The sequence below is a fragment of the Pygoscelis adeliae genome, unplaced genomic scaffold (assembly GCF_000699105.1).
Source record: "Pygoscelis adeliae isolate BGI_AS28 unplaced genomic scaffold, ASM69910v1 Scaffold632, whole genome shotgun sequence".
NCBI lineage: Eukaryota > Metazoa > Chordata > Aves > Sphenisciformes > Spheniscidae > Pygoscelis > Pygoscelis adeliae.
The window spans coordinates 330,732-348,702 of record NW_008824227.1 but is presented as its reverse complement, the minus strand read 5'-3'; the positions used below and the strand labels follow the sequence as shown (position 1 = coordinate 348,702).

Sequence of the window (17,971 nt, the reverse complement as noted above, 5' to 3'; positions counted from 1 at the left end):
CACGTAAGTAATTAAAGTGTCTTGTTCAGCTAACTTTTAAGAGTAATCTTTGTATTTTTCAAACTTTCTTTTTTTGATAAGAATAGATTTGTTCCTGTGAATTGAGTTGATAGGACCTTTTGACTGTGGCCATTGAAAAAAATTGTTGCCGTGAAGAATTAAAATGGTATATACAGGAACACTAGAATTCAATTAATTCACATTCTATTAAAAAGCATACTATATAAACTTCAGTAAAGCTGGAGGGTACTTTTTGTCACTTTGACCTGGACTTTGAGGTTCCTGCTGTATTTGTGATGAAACAAATACATAATGCAGACACTAAAAGTTTTATGTGGTTCTGAACATAAGATGATAGAGATTTAAAAAAAAAAGGTATCTGGAGTTTTGCAGGATTTACGCTTTAATTTAATATCAGAATTGGAGGTGTACAGGATACCTTAAAGCAATGCACGCAGATCATTTCAATGAAGAAGACATAAATTATCGGTTGAAATTGTTAGCAACCTCTTGTGTTCTCCTTGCCATTTGTTTTATGACTCGTCACACAGAAATAAACCTGGTCCCTAAAATCAATTGCAGGAAAAGGGTAAGGTCTTGCGTCACGGCAAGCTAATCGGAAAGCTTTTCTTTTAGATAACCTACAGCAGGGATAGAGTGTATTATTTTGTGTTGAAACATGCTTGTACTCAAAGCTCTGGCAAAGCCTAGTCCTTTCTTAACACACGTAACAAGATAAAGCTTCAACAATGTGTTTAATCTTTAGCTATCCCATAATGGTTAAGATCTTCTGCCTATCTCTGCTTAAATCATAGGATTTTTGTCTAGAAAGGTAAATATATACATTTGGAGAAGCATCAGTAATAGAGTGGTTTTTTTTAAATCTGTGCAGAAAAAAACCAGCTTATGCCAAATGAGATGCCAGTTCCCGACTTCTTTGTATAAAGTCCTAGAATTTAAACAGGGATCTATTTCTCTGTTTGCTGTGCTCTCGCACTCTCTTTTCTGTCAATGCCAAGTAGTGTTGGCTGTTGCTCTTTTGAAAGGGAGTATGATAGCACACCATCTTCTTTCTTTTTTTTTTTGTGGCAAATTTGGATATTTTATGACACTGAGCTAGGTATACATTCATATTTATTGATAGTAGTCCACTTCCATTGTTAGCTTTTCTTTACTACTATCTGCCTCCTCCCAATATGTGAATTCAGGTTTTCACAATACTCCATCAGCTCTGTCGTAAAATCACTGTGAGTCGAGCCGATGCTCTCAGATCTCTGATTCTCGAGATTCCTGTAGGTCAGTAAATCAGGAATATATTGCATGCCTCTAACTTCAGGGAAATCCCAGAAATCACAGAACTTGATATAGGAAAGCTTGCCAGTAATCAGAATTTTGTAATGGATTTTATAACATATCGAAAAATAGATTTCTCGATAAGAAGCATGGCCAGCAGGTCGAGGGAGGTGATTCTGCCCCTCTACTCTGCTCTGGTGAGACCCCACCTGGAGTACTGCGTCCAGCTCTGGAGCCCTCAGCACAGGAAAGACATGGACCTGTTGGAGCAGGTCCAGGAGAGGGCCACAAAAATGATCAGGGGGATGGAACACCTCTCCTATGAAGAAAGGCTGAGAGAGTTGGGGATGTTCAGCCTAGAGAAGAGAAGGCTTTGGGGAGACCTTATTGCAGCCTATCGGTACTTAAAGGGTGTTTATAAGAAAGGAGGAGACAAACTTTTTAGCAGGGCCTGTTGCGACAGGACAAGGGGTAATGGTTTTAAACTAAAAGAGGGTAGATTTAGACTAGATATAAGGAAGAAATTTTTTACGCTGAGGGTGGTGAAGCACTGGCACAGGTTGCCCAGAGAGGTGGTGGATGCCCCATCCCTGGAAACATTCAAGGTCAGGTTGGACGGGGCTCTGGGCAACCTGATCTAGTTGAAGATGTCCCTGCTCATTGCAGGGGTGTTGGACTAGGTGACCTTTAGAGGTCCCTTCCAGCCCAAACTATTCTATGATTCTATAAAATAAAGGAAGGTGCTTATTTGAAGCCCCTAAAATGTCTCACTCTGTATGTGAGTTCCAAGTTAAGCAGGCATGTGGGGTTTTTTTTTCCAAATCATATTTGTAAGTATCATCTGGACTCATATTTATAGTGCTTAACTCACAGCTTGTGCAAATGCCTGTTTGTTTTGCTTGGGTTTATACACTGGAAGTTGTCCACCGCTTGTTCTGTGTACAATTTAAAAAGTAAACCAGTAAGATTCTTTGAGAAAGTGACTTCCATGTATGGAGCTGTGCAAAAATATACATAGTCCATACCAAAGACAGAGCAACACCTTCAAAGTAATGCTCTTTGAAAATAAATCCTCAATAACTGCCACATATTTGCAGTGTGTGATGTGTTTGGAAGAGCTATTGGCAGGGAAACAGGATAAGGGGGTGAGAAGTGGGAAACACATGAGCAGGCTTCCTGACTGTAACAAGATAATAGGAAATGTCATCTTGGATTTCTTTTAAAGACACAAAGCACTGTAACAGCAGAAGAGCTTTGGTATTAATGAACATTCACTTTTAGACAAAGGAGCATATGAAAGAGGGAATGTAGAAACTTTCCCACGTATTACTTGCATGTATGCATAACCTGTATTTCTGTAGAGCTGCTGATTCTATTTACTGAGTTTGAGAGAGATTTAGGGCTACCATATCATAGTTTTGCCATTCTTTCACAGTATCCTCTTTTAATACTTAAGAAGTCGTCTGTGGTTAGATACATGCCTGCAGTGCTGCAGCATTCCAAAAAGGTGCTCGGTGGAAGAGTGTGCAAATGACACTCCCTTGCTTTGTCTGCATGCTAGTTCAGGATTGGAAAAATGATGCCTACCTAAGGTCCTTACTACTAAGAGCTATTATAATGACAGTTTAAAAAAAAAGGGGGGTGGGGGAGTGAGGGCTGGACAATATTGTATGAATTTTTACGTGTAAATTTGATGTGGTTAACTGAACTGAAGTCTTTCAGAGGTAAAGGCCCATTATTTCAGAAACCCAGTGTTTGCCATGCGCGTTTGACATAATTCATGAGTAGACCCATTAACTTGGGAGGTGTATCTGGTGTTTAAGCTAAGTGGGATTTGAGTCTAAATCAATAATCTTTCCTTTAGAGGTTCATGTTTTTATATATTTTACTTTAAAGTCTAGATTGAATTGGGATTTAGCTTTTGAGTGTAAAGGGTACATCTAGGGGACTGTGTCGCCTGAGAAAGAGCACTGAGAAGAAACTACACGATGTCTTTGGCTTTATTTTCTCTCTTCTGGAGGAAAATAAGCAGTGGGGATTGCTATTGTTATATTCAAGGTAGAGACAACTTTTGCTCAAATGTTCTGCCACCATTCTTTGCTGCAGTGTAGGCTAGAAGCAGAACAATGTGTTTCTCAACCCAACTCCCTCTCTCTGGCTGCTCACTCACAAAGCTCCTAGCCAATACACACTCTGCTATTCCATGCAGTGTTACTCCTGACTAGTTCTGGGCACCTGGTCTGTTGCTGCACCTAAGAGGTGACTACAGAACCCATACTCGCCTCTAAAACAACACAGCAGAAGATTGCAGTATAAGCCATGATTTGTTACAGTGCCTAGAAATGTATAAAGCTGTTCATTCAGCCCATTCTTATACTGATGTAGGAGGAGGAGCACAGTGGATGTTACTCTGTTTTTACACTGTGCCAAAACATTTAGCTTGTTGCTTTGGCATGTTTCTGTAAATCAAGCCTGAAAGAACATTTGAATATTTTTCCGTTTCTTTTTTCCTGGAGATAGAATTTACTGCTTCATTTACAGGATCACTAAACTTTTGCAGATAGATTAAATGAGTGCTCTTCATGGTAAAAAGGTGCAGTCATTGGAAAAGATAAATAAAGCAAACCACACTGACATGTATGCAGGCAGACCATCATAGGAACAAAATAGAGAGGACTCATATGATCCACGCTTAGCTAGATTTTCCAGCATAAAGATGTTTGGAAAGAGAACACATCTGTTTTCTGTTATGTCTAATACTGTTAGTAGAAAGATTTCAAACTCTCAGAACACAAATATTTATGCAGTTAAAAAACAAACCAAAAACCCCCAGTAACTTCAGTTGTCCCTGTGAAGTTAAGGAAAAAAAATGTTAACAGGAAGTTACAGTCGTGTCTGAATGAAGTGATTTTCATTCTATTTGAAAATGAGTTGGGATTATGTGTTTCCTCATGTTCTTTGCGTAGTTAGTAACATAGCGACACAGAGGAAAAACAGATTGGGCACACCCTTTTCTCAAGCAGAAAAATGCAGCCACAAATGAACAGTGCAGCAAATTATTTAATCATGTTTAAGTATTTTCCATACTTAAATAGTTTCTAGATTGTTTGAATCCTCCTACAGCTGTACCCTTTTGTGTGGATTCTTTTCCACGTCACTGTGGCTGTGCATAGTTGCGGGTTTTCCTTGCATGTAATTATTCCATTGTATGCAAGATCCAGCCTGGTTAAGATTCAGTTTTGGGGTTTTCTGCCGTGTACAAAATAGTATCCATGCTTTGCTTCTTTTTTAAAGTTTGTTCTTGCAAAAAGTATTATCAAATAACTAAAGAAGATAAAAATAGTTGGTTTGCTCCTAATAAAATTTTTAAAACACAGCATGAATAACAGAAGGTGGGTGTTGGATCTTGTAGCATAGAATCTGTAATGGAACATACACACTGAGAAAGAAAGGTTGAGTGTAGCAATTATAACTGCAGTGTGGGATCAGGTTTGCTGATGAGCATAAACAATAGAAACCTCTGTCAAAATAGGCCCTTAAAAATAAGTCAAAAGAATTTAAATGCTTGACTCTCAGGGGATTAAAATCACTGGGCTTCCAGTAGAAATAGCATGTAAGCAGTTGGAGGAAAATACGCTAAAGAATTTAGTATGAATGGCTACCTTCAGACAGAGGAGGAGTAGTAAAATGGTTGGTATTGTGAGTTAGCATTTCCTGATCCAGGCATGGGTGTGAAGTTTCACTTCTCTTGGTTATTTGGGCAGCTAACAGGAAGTGCTAACCACAGCACTAACGGATTAATTAGCTTTGGCACAAGTGCAACACTGTGTTTAATAGTTGGTCATCAGTAATTCATTGATTTCATGCTGATAAACTAAGTATTTCCCTTTGATTACTGGGGGGAAAGTATCATAGGCCTAGTACTGATAAGGTGTATTTGAAGTGGTTTAGAATCTGCTTCTAAATGTGGACTTTGCATTTATCTTCAGTGTCTTATCCAGTGGTAGACCAGAATGTTTAAACTGCTTGTGGCAGGACAGGTTTTTGCTTTACTTCTGCAAAGCTGGAAGAAAAGTTTGAGACCTGGCTGACTGAGCACTATACATATGCATGTCTCAGGGATGGCCAAAAAGGTACTTAAGCAGAGTTAAGAAGCAATACTCATTTGCTGTCTACTGCCAAAACAGCTGATGAACAAAAAGTCAGAGGATGTATTGAGCTATTCTGAAAACTGAAACTATCCCACTTGATGGTGTCAAGAAACCAGTGTGATCTGGAATTAAACAGGCAAATGTTGTCTGCCTAGCAAGAGGAAGAAAGCTGAAAAAACTCCAGCAAAGAGCAGTGTCCTTTGAGGATGAATAGGTGACAGAAAGTCTTTTTGGCTCTGCTGTCACCTTGAAAGTCATGACTTCAGAGGGAGATTGCATGCAATCCTGCCTGAAGGTAAAAAGTCTTCAGAGTTCAGAGGAACACAGCAACTTCACAGTAGTCGTGCAGAGAACTGGGCGTCTAGTTACATATCAGAAACGAGTACAGTAGCAGACCTTGCAGCAAAGCATTAAACAGCAATGAACTGTTAATGGACGTGGTGTCACAACAACAGCTGCTGCTATCTGACTTAGCTGACTTGGTCTTACCTGACTTAGCCCAAAGGTTAGAGACCTGAGAGAAGCATCTCAGGAAAAAGACTTTCTCCAAGACCTGTACAAGTGACAAAGATGAGACCTAGCGATGACCTTGAGACATTCCTTCTTACTTTTGAAAATATTACTGAGTAGCTGTACTCAATTACATATTATTGAGTAGCTGTATGATCAAAACCAGACTGGACATGGTCCTGGGCAACCTGTTCTAGCTGACTCTGCTTGAGCAGAGGGGTTGGACTAGATGATCTTGAGTGGTCCCTTCCAACCTCATCAGTTCTGTGGTTCTGCTAAGGGAGGGGTGAAACATCCCAAATCTAGTGAACAGGACCACTTCGGGGAAGGCAAAAGATTAACTGCCTAAAGCTTAGAATTTGGCTAAAGCTTAGAAGTAGGCCAAGGTAGTGTATAGGCTAAATATTAGATTTCTCACTCTGGCTAGAGTGGAAAAAGACTGGAGACCATTGTTGCCCAACCTGTTAGAGGAGGGGGAAACAAAGGACTTAGAGGCAACTAGTAGCAAGCAAGTAGTCTATGTAGCTGACTCCCTCTTCAGTCTTCTGAAGGTGATAAGACTTTTAAAAACAATTACTATGTATTCATATGTGTGCACAGTTATCATTTGCACAGGACAGATGAGGATGTAGAAATGGAAATTTACACTGGAAAATTTCAAAAGCACTACTGTTGACCAGCTGTTCTTGAGTTAATGTCACCAGATAGGAGGGTGTGGTTGCTGAAACAGTCATCCAGATGATTTGAGACTGGGTGACTTCTGAACTGAGGTTCTTTTTGCAGTTAATGTAAGACACTCCAGCTCATATCAAATCAAAATAGCAAATCTACAAAATTGCACAGGAAAAGATTTTCTTTGCCTTTAGAATCAGATTTGGCCTAGCTGTTTTTGAGTAGTCGTGTTGGGTTTTTCCCTTCTATGATACCTCAAACTAGGTATGTTTCTCTCTGTTATTCCCAAATGGGAAGGCATAGTCACGCTTGAAGGATTTGGGAGAAATAAGAATGTTTGGAATTGCAAGTTTTTATTGATTAATTTTGCATTGAAGGAAGAAGGGTGACGAGAAGTTGGTTTCTTTCAGCAGCCAGCTGCGTAAATGAAATTCAAGTGTTTGTTCCTTCCAACTGTAGGAATAGTTTCCCATTTGCTTATATTATACTTGCTTTCAAACCTATTAACATGTTAGAAGGCTATGTAGTAAAGAGAAAAATGCATTAAGCTACCCAGTATTTTTCTCTCTTAACTGCTTTGGGATTTGCAGTCTTAATGGAATGAACCTTTTCTGCTTTTCTTTGACTGTTGAATAGTATCATGTCTGTCTGCATGACACCTGCTCTTTATGTAGAAAAGTTTGGTCAAATACAGAGGAAGATATTCTCTTTGGTGCGTAATGTCAGACTTACTTGACTTCTATATAACACCAATTTTTGGAATGTTGAAGCCACAGGGGAAAAAATAAAGCCTCTTTCGGTTTGAGAGAGACCATCTGCTGTTTTTTCCTGAGCTAGGTAGACATTACTGTTTAGTGTCAAGATTTGCTACATTAAATCATAAGCAATGCCAAATAATACTACAGTTGGAGGGATCAATAAGACCACTGCATGTATATCTGATGTTCCAAATCTAGGTCTGTCTTGTGGGTTGAATGCAATTTTGATTGCGTAACAGGAGAAATTGCTTCTTAAGCTTCCTAAAGTTGAGAAATGCATGGAGTCAGTGTTTCAGCTAACGTCCAGCTAAGTGCAACAATTTGTAAAAAGTGAAAATGTACCTAGGGTTAATCTAATGCTCACTGAAATAACTAGGTGTATTTCCATAGTTTTTTTAAGTACACTGGATAAAGACTACAATACTGAATCGAGGAGTCTGATCAGTAAAGGGAGGAGAGGCAGGTGTTAGAAATGGCATCAGAGTTTCAGTTATGGTCATCTGAAAGTTTAGAACAGCTTCATGCATTTCCTCTGCAGCATGGCCTGATCTTAAACTGCTTTTCACATCTAGCCCATCCACTGTGTGTGATGAATATGTGAGGCATAGCTGGAATATTACTGTGCTCTGGCAATTTGGGGGGCAGAAGTGAAAGGTTTGAGTAGTGAGTCAAAACTATCAAAAAGGCGTCTGGGTTTGGAGGAATGAGATGAACTGGGAAAGCAGTTGACTGAGGAGGTGACAGCACCAAAGTAATTCTAACAGGTCATTCAAACAGAAAGTGTAGTTATTTTTTGTGCACAGCTAAACAAAAGTTGCAATGTGTAATACCTGGAACGTATATTTGCAGGAAATTTATGTTTTATACTTACCTATCCTAATGTACTTTGCAAAAAGTAAATTATGTTCTCATGACATAGCACCTGAGAGTACCTATAATAATGCTCTTGCTTCATGTTAAAAAATGCCCTTGCATCCTTAGCTTCTCCATGAAAAAACACTGTAATCTATTCAAAGGGACTTCAGTTAAATTCTCCACGAACAAGTCTTTTTTCTGCTTTGGCAGCAAAAGCTGGTATTTTGTTTGTGAAACGTGCTTTGTAGTATTTACAGGGTGAAATTATCTTGTTTTCTTTTTTCATTGGCAAAAGTCCCAGTTATTCCAATAATCCACTTCAGTATAGGAGTAAACTGTTACTACATACTATGGGAATGAAATGCAGTGCCAGATATCATGAGACCAATGCCACACTGTTAGAAACTCTGCCTAAAAGAAGTTTCTCAGGTTAAAAGCACATGCAGTTTTCACTTTTTTGGAGAGGCGGGGGGTGACAGATGCAGTCCCAAAGTAGGCAGAAGTAGCTCAGGAGAGTCTACCACATAATGTCAGATCTCCTGGGCAACTTCCTTTGGTAGGCCTCTCTAGAGCCACATCGAAACATTCTGAGAATTTAGAGACAAGGAGATGAACCTATCCCAAAATGTAGAGTATGGGCAAGAAGATTAATTTTGTGAAGCCTCTAGTAAGCACATTGATTGCATTTGTTCTGTTTCATTGTTTTCATTAGAGATGTGTGTATGTCTTTTTGTGTCTCTTTCTGTGTAGTACAACAGCTGTCATATCTAGCTTTTATACATTACTTCTCATCTGAGAGTTTGCAAAGCTATATAGGGAAGTAAAGTCTTACATCCGTTAGTTTACCAGTGAGAATTCAGTATTGAAACAAGTGACATGGCTGTTGAAAGTTATACAGAAGGTTATTTTCAAAAATACACATAAAACTTATTTAAATTTAGGCTTTTAACCTCTTTTAGGTTAAAGCTGTCTTCCATAAAGAACACCAGCACATTTAAGTGCAGCGAAACAGAAAATACGAATTAGCAGTACACAATCATTAGATTAATATTTGCAATGATCTTTTGTTGTGTCTTGGGTTTTCAAGATATTGCTGGATTTATTTGGTCGACTAACAGACACTAGCAAAAGACAAAAGGGAACTTCTGTTTGATGTATACTTGCATTCTAATAATGATTTTTACTTCATTTCAGATTAATTGGCAGTGCATCCGTAGCACTTAAGGATCTTGTAGGTAACCAAAGCAGATCTTTTCCCTTCAAACTCATACCTCTGCTAAATGAAAGGGGACAAGAAACTGGAGTGAGTGGCTTACATTTCCTTATTTTACTGTATTCTTGATCAAAATGCTCCAGCAACAGGGCTAATAGTGAAACAAAAATATTTTCAAGTTATTTTTACTTTATGATCTAAATGCTTGGAATTTTGTAGCAAAAGCTCCAGACAGAGGAAATTTTTAACAAGATATAATTATGTCTGTACTCTCTGAGTTTGTTTAATATCCTTTAAGTTAGATAAATTTTTTTCTGTGTATGTATTATGTATGTGTATATATGTGTGATAAATACTATGGGCCACAGAGTATGCATGGAAATCAGCCCGATGCTGAAAAAGAGCATTTTCCCAAGTACCAGATGGAGTTCCCATATGCGCTTTTTTGCTGTATTCTTTCTAGTATCTACCTGTGTCATAGCACTGATTCTAGAAAGCACATAAGCACGTACATGTTCACTGCCAGCTCAGTTTAGAAAGTTACACAAGAACTTGCTTAACTTGGTTTAGCATGTGTTTAAATTTAACAGAGTTATTAACTGGTTATTAACTTAGTTATTAATTAAGTAGTTTCTAGAACTGGGACCTTACTGTGTTTGTGCAGTCTAGCTGTTAAGGCACTTCATATTGCATTCTAGTACACTTAATAATAAGAGGCTTTAAGGGTAATTTCAGTATCTCATCAGCTGTAGTTTAATATCATGATTAGTTGGTCACAGGGTTGGGCTTTTTTTGCTGACTCCTCATGTCACTGTGGCAACTAGGAATAATAATGGTTTGTTCAATAATCCAAAACCGCAGTCAAGCACAAAAAAAGACAATTTTATGATTAGAATGGAAAATGACACAGTGTTTTTCTTCCAGGATGGAGGTATGAACAAGCAATTAGAAGAGCCAGATAGAAAATTTTACTTATCGCTCAGACGTGTTACGTTGTTGATCAGACAGTGTTATTTCTCACTGCCTTGGTTTTTCCATCTGCAAACTTAGGATGTCACCTAGTCTGCCATGAATATTGTAGAACTAAATAAATTAACATTTGTAGAACATCTTATATACTTGTATTGTGACATATCTTTCTAAATATAAACACAGTGATTCCATTTGTTAGATATTATTTTAGAGCCTATTCCATTAGCTGCAAATTGTGTAATCTTTATTGTTTGTATGTGTATATATAGCTTAATAACAGTTTATTAATTTAATAATAGCTGAAATTTTATTATAAACTGTGCTGTGACTATGAGTAGTTAACTGTTCATGTACAGTGTTAGAATAACTTCCTGCTTTAAATCAATTGTTGTGAATACTGTGTGCTACATTAAAAAAAGTGTATTTCTCTATAGGCAACAATTGATTTGGTAGTAGGATATGAGCCACCAGCTGGACCTGCAAATCCAAATGATCCAGGAGGGACCAATACACAAGAAGGTATTTCAATCTTTTTTCAGAACATTGTTGTTAAAAGATCATGAAGAAATTTAAGATAAGGCAAGAAAGTGATTCAACAGCATTGTTCATCAGAAAAAAATGTGACCAGAAGCAAGCATGTCAAGACTGCCAGATTGTGATTTTAAAGAAGTTAAGGATGATTCAGAATGATTCAGTCTCTGGCTTTTTATATGTCTCTTACAGGGATCACTGAGGACTTCATTGTGCAAAGTGATCATCACCCTGTGTTGGCAAACTAATTCATACAGTTAACAAACGTTCTGTTAATGCTAATCATCAGAGACACAGCTTGTTCTTCCTGTAGATTTTACCATAGTCACTGTCCTTCAGTTAAGAAAAGAAGGTGGAAACACAAGGGGAATGACACACTCTTGTGGTCTAGATATTTACGGATCCTGTTTTGCAATACTGGAATCTCACTGTATGATCCAGTATTGTAGTGTCATGTGGTGTTAGAACAGTCTTCCACAGAGGTATTGTGATTTCAGAACTGTCAAAGAGGCTTACTAAGAAACTTTAACTCACTCCACAGTTACATGTTATGGAGGAGGATTCAGAGTTTTATTTTGCATGGCAGACCCTAAATGCCTCCATGTTTTCAAGATTCTGAAGTAAAAACCAATGCTATGCTCTAGCCTAGTCTTGGTGCTGGGAAACAGCTTCAACTGGAATAAAATTAATCACTTCTGGTGTATTGTGAACTAATCTGGCGATGATTATAGGTGAACTGTACTTTGCTAAAACTTCAATCGGTTGGTTCAAAAAAGTGTATGGGAATTGTATTAGATACTCTGCATCCTGAAGAGGAACAGATCTACAGTTAGTTTGGTTAGGATGTAAATTTGTTCTTAAGCAGGCTAAAATGACGAGCTTTCAAAAGGAGTTGGAAGCATGTGGTTAGCAAAAAAAAATTGTTGAAATAAGATAATAATACAATTTTAGTGGAACTCTTGGCTACCAGACTCTTACTCCTGTAACTTTAACATCAAGCTGTACTATTTGTTTATTAATTGCGCTGTTTTTTTACTGTATGAGATGGAGAAGATGATGGAGATTATGAGGATGTCTTGGATGGTCCAGTTGGTGGTATCACACCAACAGTTCCAAGTGGCACAAAGGAAGCCCAGCTAGCTAAACGCATCACCAAAGGAAGGAAAACACGGAGAATCCTTTCTAACAAACCACAAGATTTCCAGGTAATAGATTTATTAAATGTTGCATGTTCCCTTTTTCTGCCTGGCATGACATTGCTCCTTTCACATAGCCTGAGCATAATTTAATGTCAGATGGTGCAAATCTAAGGCACTGTAGAGACAATTAGCCTCTTCATTTGAAAGCCTGTATTTCAAAAGTATTCTTCAAATTTGCCTGTTACGAGATGTCCAATTTTGTGCAGTTTTGACTGAAATCTAGATGCACCTTATTTATTGTATAGTTGTATAGATTTCAAATACAATAGCAGCTTTAAAAATAAGTAGTAAAAGCAAGTAAAAAAAATTTTACTGAAATAATTATCCCTAACTTGTCTTGTAAAATTCAAGTAAAATTATACTTGCTATCATAATTAAGTTTGAAAAGTCTGTCCAGTCCATATCTGCCAGCTACTCCAGATGTTGGCTAACTTTTTTGGTGGTATAGTAAGAAATTGTTGTCACCAGTATGATAGATAATATAGGGAATGAATTAATACAAATATTTGAATTTTTTTTTTCCCCCCCAGATTCGTGTTAGAGTCATTGAAGGTCGTCAGTTGCCTGGAAATAACATAAAACCAGTAGTCAAAGTTCATGTTTGTGGTCAGACACACCGAACAAGAATCAAAAGAGGAAACAACCCATATTTTGATGAAGTGAGTGGTGTAAGAACAACTTAGCTGAAATGTTGATGCTATCAAATGTAGGAAATAGTTCTTACAGCTTTCATTATGATCATTATGATTCATTATGAATAAGAATTTGCTAATATTTAACGGTAATTATGGCTAATATGCATTTTGCAGTTCCCAGTCCCTTTCTTTATGTATTCACATCACTAACCACATCTCTGTTGCTGGCAGTCTTAGCAGATAAAGCTATCTAGAAGGAAGTCAAACTTCAGCGGAGACATATGGAACATCTTCTTTGATACAGTTGGCCATGTGACGTAATAATGACTTCGAATAGTTGTGTGCAGGTTATAAAATCACAGAAAAATTTATTAGAAATCATTGTAGATCTCTATGGTGTGTGCAGATGAGCTTTCAGTGCAATGCTTTGGGTTAATAAGACTGCCACACTGAATCAGGAAATGTAATTGCCTTGCTACCCGTGATTTGTAAAAGCACAACTAGACTTCTTTGTCCAGACAGGGGTCTGCACATCAAACACATTGAAATACAGGAGAGAATTCAAAGCTGTATAAGGGACATAAGAATGATCCCATGTCTGCAAGACTAATGTTGCAAAGCTTAATCTTAATAGAGAGAATGCTGAGGGATAGCTCTCGTTATCTGGATGTGTGTGGAAAATTCAGAAGATTTTGGAACTGGGTGGCAAGCATGTTTAAAACATGCGGGCAAAACCAAGGACATTCTAAAACTTTGAGGCTTGAACTAAGCTGGAGGTAGCAGTCAAGATTTATGAAGCAGTGGTAAAAAACAGGGAAGGGAGAAAGCCAGTTGCACCTTGTATTGAATCAACTCCTAGGCAGTCTCAGTATCCAGACTAGGCTAAAAATGGAACAGTAGGGACCATGTTTATGTACCCTTCCCTTTTGTTGGATAAAGTACTGACTGGAGTATAGCTGGCTCAAAGACTAAACTTAGTGCGGTGTATACTATTAATAAAACAAATAAGCTAGTAAATAGTATATTTATCTTCATGCTGTCAAACTATCAGATTTATTCCTGTGGCCTTGAATTTCAAAGATGCAAATCATTACAATCGCTATCACCACTAGCCCTAAACAAGACCTTTTTAACAGCTACAACAGAGGTGGCTAGACTAGGATTGAATGTCCTGGAAAATGAACAACCTCTATAATTCCCGAAGTTGTTCCCCTGAGGAAAATGTGAAGTGCTGAAAGTTTGCAGCACAGATATGCCTACTGCATTCATTCAAATGGAAGTTGTGACTGTCTTTTGTCTATTTTGTACCAAGTTTATTTACTAAATGTAATTTTTTTTATTCTGTGCTAAATTACCATATAATGTGTCCAGCAAGGAGGCAGGGTAAAAGTACTGTAGCAGGCATGCTTCACAAGCCTCTTAAAATAACGTTTTTTGCATTTTCTGTTCAGAGAATTAGGTGTTTGTCATTTTGAGACAGGTTTTTTGTTTGTTTTTACCTTAACAGATATTTTTCTACAATGTCCACATGACTCCTTTAGAGTTGCTTGATGAAACAGTTAGCATTCGGGTAAGAAAAAATGGTGCATGTTCGAAAGGCTGATGGATGCATATAGCATTGTCTGGCCATTTCACTATGATGTTTGGGAACATTCCTGTTTCATGCTTGTCTGTCTTTTTAGGTGTACGATTCTTATTCTTTACGAGCAGACTGTCTAATGGGAGAATTTAAGGTGGGTATGAAACAACTTCCATATCTTGACTAAATTAAATAAAACGAGAGAAACTTTTTAAGTACTTGTTTTAAATGTTTAAATTTATACTACTTTAGCATGGGGCCAAAGAATTACCTGATGATGTCTTGCTTCTCATGCTAGAGACCATTTGCTCAAAGCACTAGTAAACAGTTTTCTTATTTGAGTAGAAGATTATTGTTAAAGAAAACTTGTTTTATATGCCAAGTTCTCTAACTTGCATCCAAGAGAAAAAAATATTCACCAAAAGGTAAATTTTTTCCTCTGTCCTGGTTTCAGGTATCAGGGTGATTATTTGGTATGAGGTAGGGTTTGAAGAGATAATTTTATTAGGTTGCTAATAGGCAGAATAACGATATGTATGGCGGCATAAAGATACACATTCTCAAGTGATGTGGAAAGGTGTTCCTTTGGTCAGAAGTTTGTTAAGTAAAAGAGATGGTGGAAAAGTCTCTTAGTTAAAGTAATTTCTGTGGTTCTGATGGTATTAGTAAGATTGTCTTTATTTGTATTTGTTATGGTCAATATTGGGAGGTGGACATCTGCCTGTTGAAGGTATTCCTAAAGCAATACAGACAAAGAATTCACGTGACAATTGTAATGGCTGCTGGGATCCCCTATTGTGACACTTCCAATATCAGCATTGGCTGTATTTTCTGTTTGCTTATTTTGTACTGCATAAATTCAGTAGGTCTCTAGACCAACTTTTCACAAAAACGTGCAAGTGTGGAAGAGTGCTCTTTTATAAATGAAGCAGTTTCTGCCACAAAGCTGGTTGCTTTTGCTTCTCACTGGTTATTATCTATGTAATTTCTAGTGATTCAGACAGTGGTATATTGCTCTGTGGAGGATTGATCATTCACTAAGCAGGTGACAGCATGTCATTCAGCTACTTTCTGTTCCTGCAGGCACACATTCCAGGAGAAAACCCCAAGGGTAATTCTCTCTAGAAAATCACCCTTTCAGACTTTACCTACTAGTCCCAATTGCCATGAGCCAACATACTTACCTTCCTGAACATGTTTGAAATCTGATACAATGAATACAGTCGTGGCATATGTGCAATTTTGTCCAGATTTGACGCAGTGGGGGGAAAAATTGCCCATCATCTTCATAAAAGGAAAAGGAAATTATTCATTAAAAAAACAAGCTTCATTTCTGGACCTGAAGGATGAGACGTTGAGCAGGAAATAGAAACAAAAGAGTTCTGAAAAGCCTGTCAACATAAAATAATGGGGGAACATAGGGAATTAAAGAAGCAGTAAGCTAGCCCCATCTTCTGTCTCTGATAAATGAAAAAGCTGGGGATCTGAGGAAAGAAGAAAGTAACTACAGCTGTTAGTTCTAATACATTTTTTCTTGCATTTTCTTCTTGGCTGCTGTATCCATTCAAAATCCCTCATTTTTCAATGTAAGGCATTTTCTTTTTCTCCTCCCAAGAATATGCTATGTAAACTTTCTTTTGTTTGTGACAAGAGAACAATGTAGTAGTATTCATGAAAAACTTGAGGGGAGTTGTCCTAGCATTTTTCTGTTTTGGTATTTCTTCAGAGGTAATACCTTTGATCTTTATTTCAGATTGACATTGGCTATGTTTATGATGAGCCTGGTAAGTAACAGTTACCTCAGAGCTTCTCTCCTAGCTTGAAACTTGAAGTTGAAAAATTTCATTAAATTTCTAAAGTAAAAGAAGAAAGTTAATGGAAAGTTATTTGAGATTGCTGCTTTATGTATTAACTTAAAAAAATCCAACAATATATAACTCCTTTCAGTGATTTCAAGATGAAGTACAAGCACCTAAAATTTGGATATTAGTTTTGGTATCAAAGACCTAAATTGTGAAAAAATAATGCAAAAATATTTGATAATTATGTCCCTGAATTAGTATGCCACAACATTTTAATACCACTAGATTTCTTGTTTTGAATGGCGCTATTGAGACCGGTCTAGGACAGAGTAAACTTTTAAAATAATTAGTTTTAGGATAAAGCATGCTTTTGGAACAGTTGACTTTGATTTTATGATTTCTGCCATTTTGTAATGGATATTACTGGGGGCTGGTGGTGGTGTTTGTTTTATTTTAGGCCATGCAGTCATGAGAAAATGGCTTTTGCTGAGTGATCCTGAAGATACAAATTCAGGCTCTAAAGGCTATATGAAAGTCAGCATGTTTGTTCTGGGAACTGGAGATGAGCCACCAGTAAGTTTCATTTAAATGTTTTTCTTCCCCTCTCCACCCCACGGATATGTATTCATGTCCCCCCAATATTTCTTGAATACTGTATAATTCACTCTGTGAGCAGTATTTAAAAGTAAGACAAGACTTAGAAGTGTTTCAAGGGCATCCAGTACTAAGTGGCTAACTCAAAGCTTATTTTGTTATCCTGTCCAATTAAGCAACCTCTGGAGCAGCTCTGGGTGTGTTGATCTACCATTTGTAGATACTTCTTCACATCCTGGAAGAAGTAGAGATGTGTTAGCCTGGTGTTGCGTGCAAGCTAATATGTAATTCTCCTTAGCACAGCTAATCAGGCTGAGCAACATATTGATACCAGTTCCAGGACTAAGTTAGGAATGTCTCCGCTACTATGTAATGTAGAGAAGCCCATAGAGAAACCTGAGTACCAGAAAGCGCCAAATATTTGCCAGGTGAAAATCAGACCCATCAATAATTACAAGTTAGGCACAAGTAATTTGATGCATATGAAAGCAGGAGATAGTTCTAACAATCCAATCCTTAACTGTCTGCTTTTCTGTCAAGGTAAAAACAGGCCTTTTTTTCTGTGTGACATTTTTCTTACTTGACCATTGTCTGTAGTTTAAGTTCTGCTGTCCTTCCTGCCTGAGATTTTTGCATACTGCTACTCCTTAGTTAAATATAATATGGTCCCCAGAACCATGGAAGACCTCCTTCTTGTTCCATATTAACTCTTCCTTTCTGCTATCCTTATGATTCTTGAAATCACAAGGATATGTCTAGTTATTTGTGGTGAAATCTTGTATTTCCTATTTATTTTTAAAGGAGGAAGCAGTAAGTTCTGGTAAATTATATCAGAGTTGTATGCATTTTCTAATTGCAGTAAGATGCCTTACCACAATATTCTTCTTGAGATGAGTATGAAAACTGCATGAAGTTGGCATTGTACGAGTGCCAAAATTACCATCATCTGATGATGATGATTTTAAAAGTGCGATTATAATGGGCTCCTGCAATTGAGTACTTTAGAGATAAAAATGTAAGTAAAAAAGTTTAGGTAGAATTAATTTTTGTGGCTTGATAATGTGATAAAGTCTCATTATTTATAATGAAACTGACAACAGTCTTCTATCTGAAGAGTATTGTGGGCACCAGTTTAACTAATCACCTTAATTCTCTACATTACTCTGTCTTTCTTATATACCGAACACTATGTACCACTGTTATGTCC

General features: G+C 37.4%; 1 protein-coding gene across 1 annotated transcript in view; it reads left to right on the top strand.

Annotated features, from left to right (window-relative positions):
- MYOF (myoferlin) overlaps nt 1-17,971 on the top strand; it is a 71,232-nt gene that overhangs the window by 9,311 nt on the left and 43,950 nt on the right. Inside the window, exons 4-11 of the mRNA XM_009334805.1 lie at nt 9,434-9,542; nt 10,859-10,943; nt 12,000-12,160; nt 12,685-12,813; nt 14,297-14,359; nt 14,472-14,522; nt 16,122-16,152; nt 16,628-16,747. Of these exons, the coding sequence (XP_009333080.1) occupies nt 9,434-9,542; nt 10,859-10,943; nt 12,000-12,160; nt 12,685-12,813; nt 14,297-14,359; nt 14,472-14,522; nt 16,122-16,152; nt 16,628-16,747 (749 nt within the window). The remainder of the gene's footprint in view (nt 1-9,433; nt 9,543-10,858; nt 10,944-11,999; nt 12,161-12,684; nt 12,814-14,296; nt 14,360-14,471; nt 14,523-16,121; nt 16,153-16,627; nt 16,748-17,971) is intronic.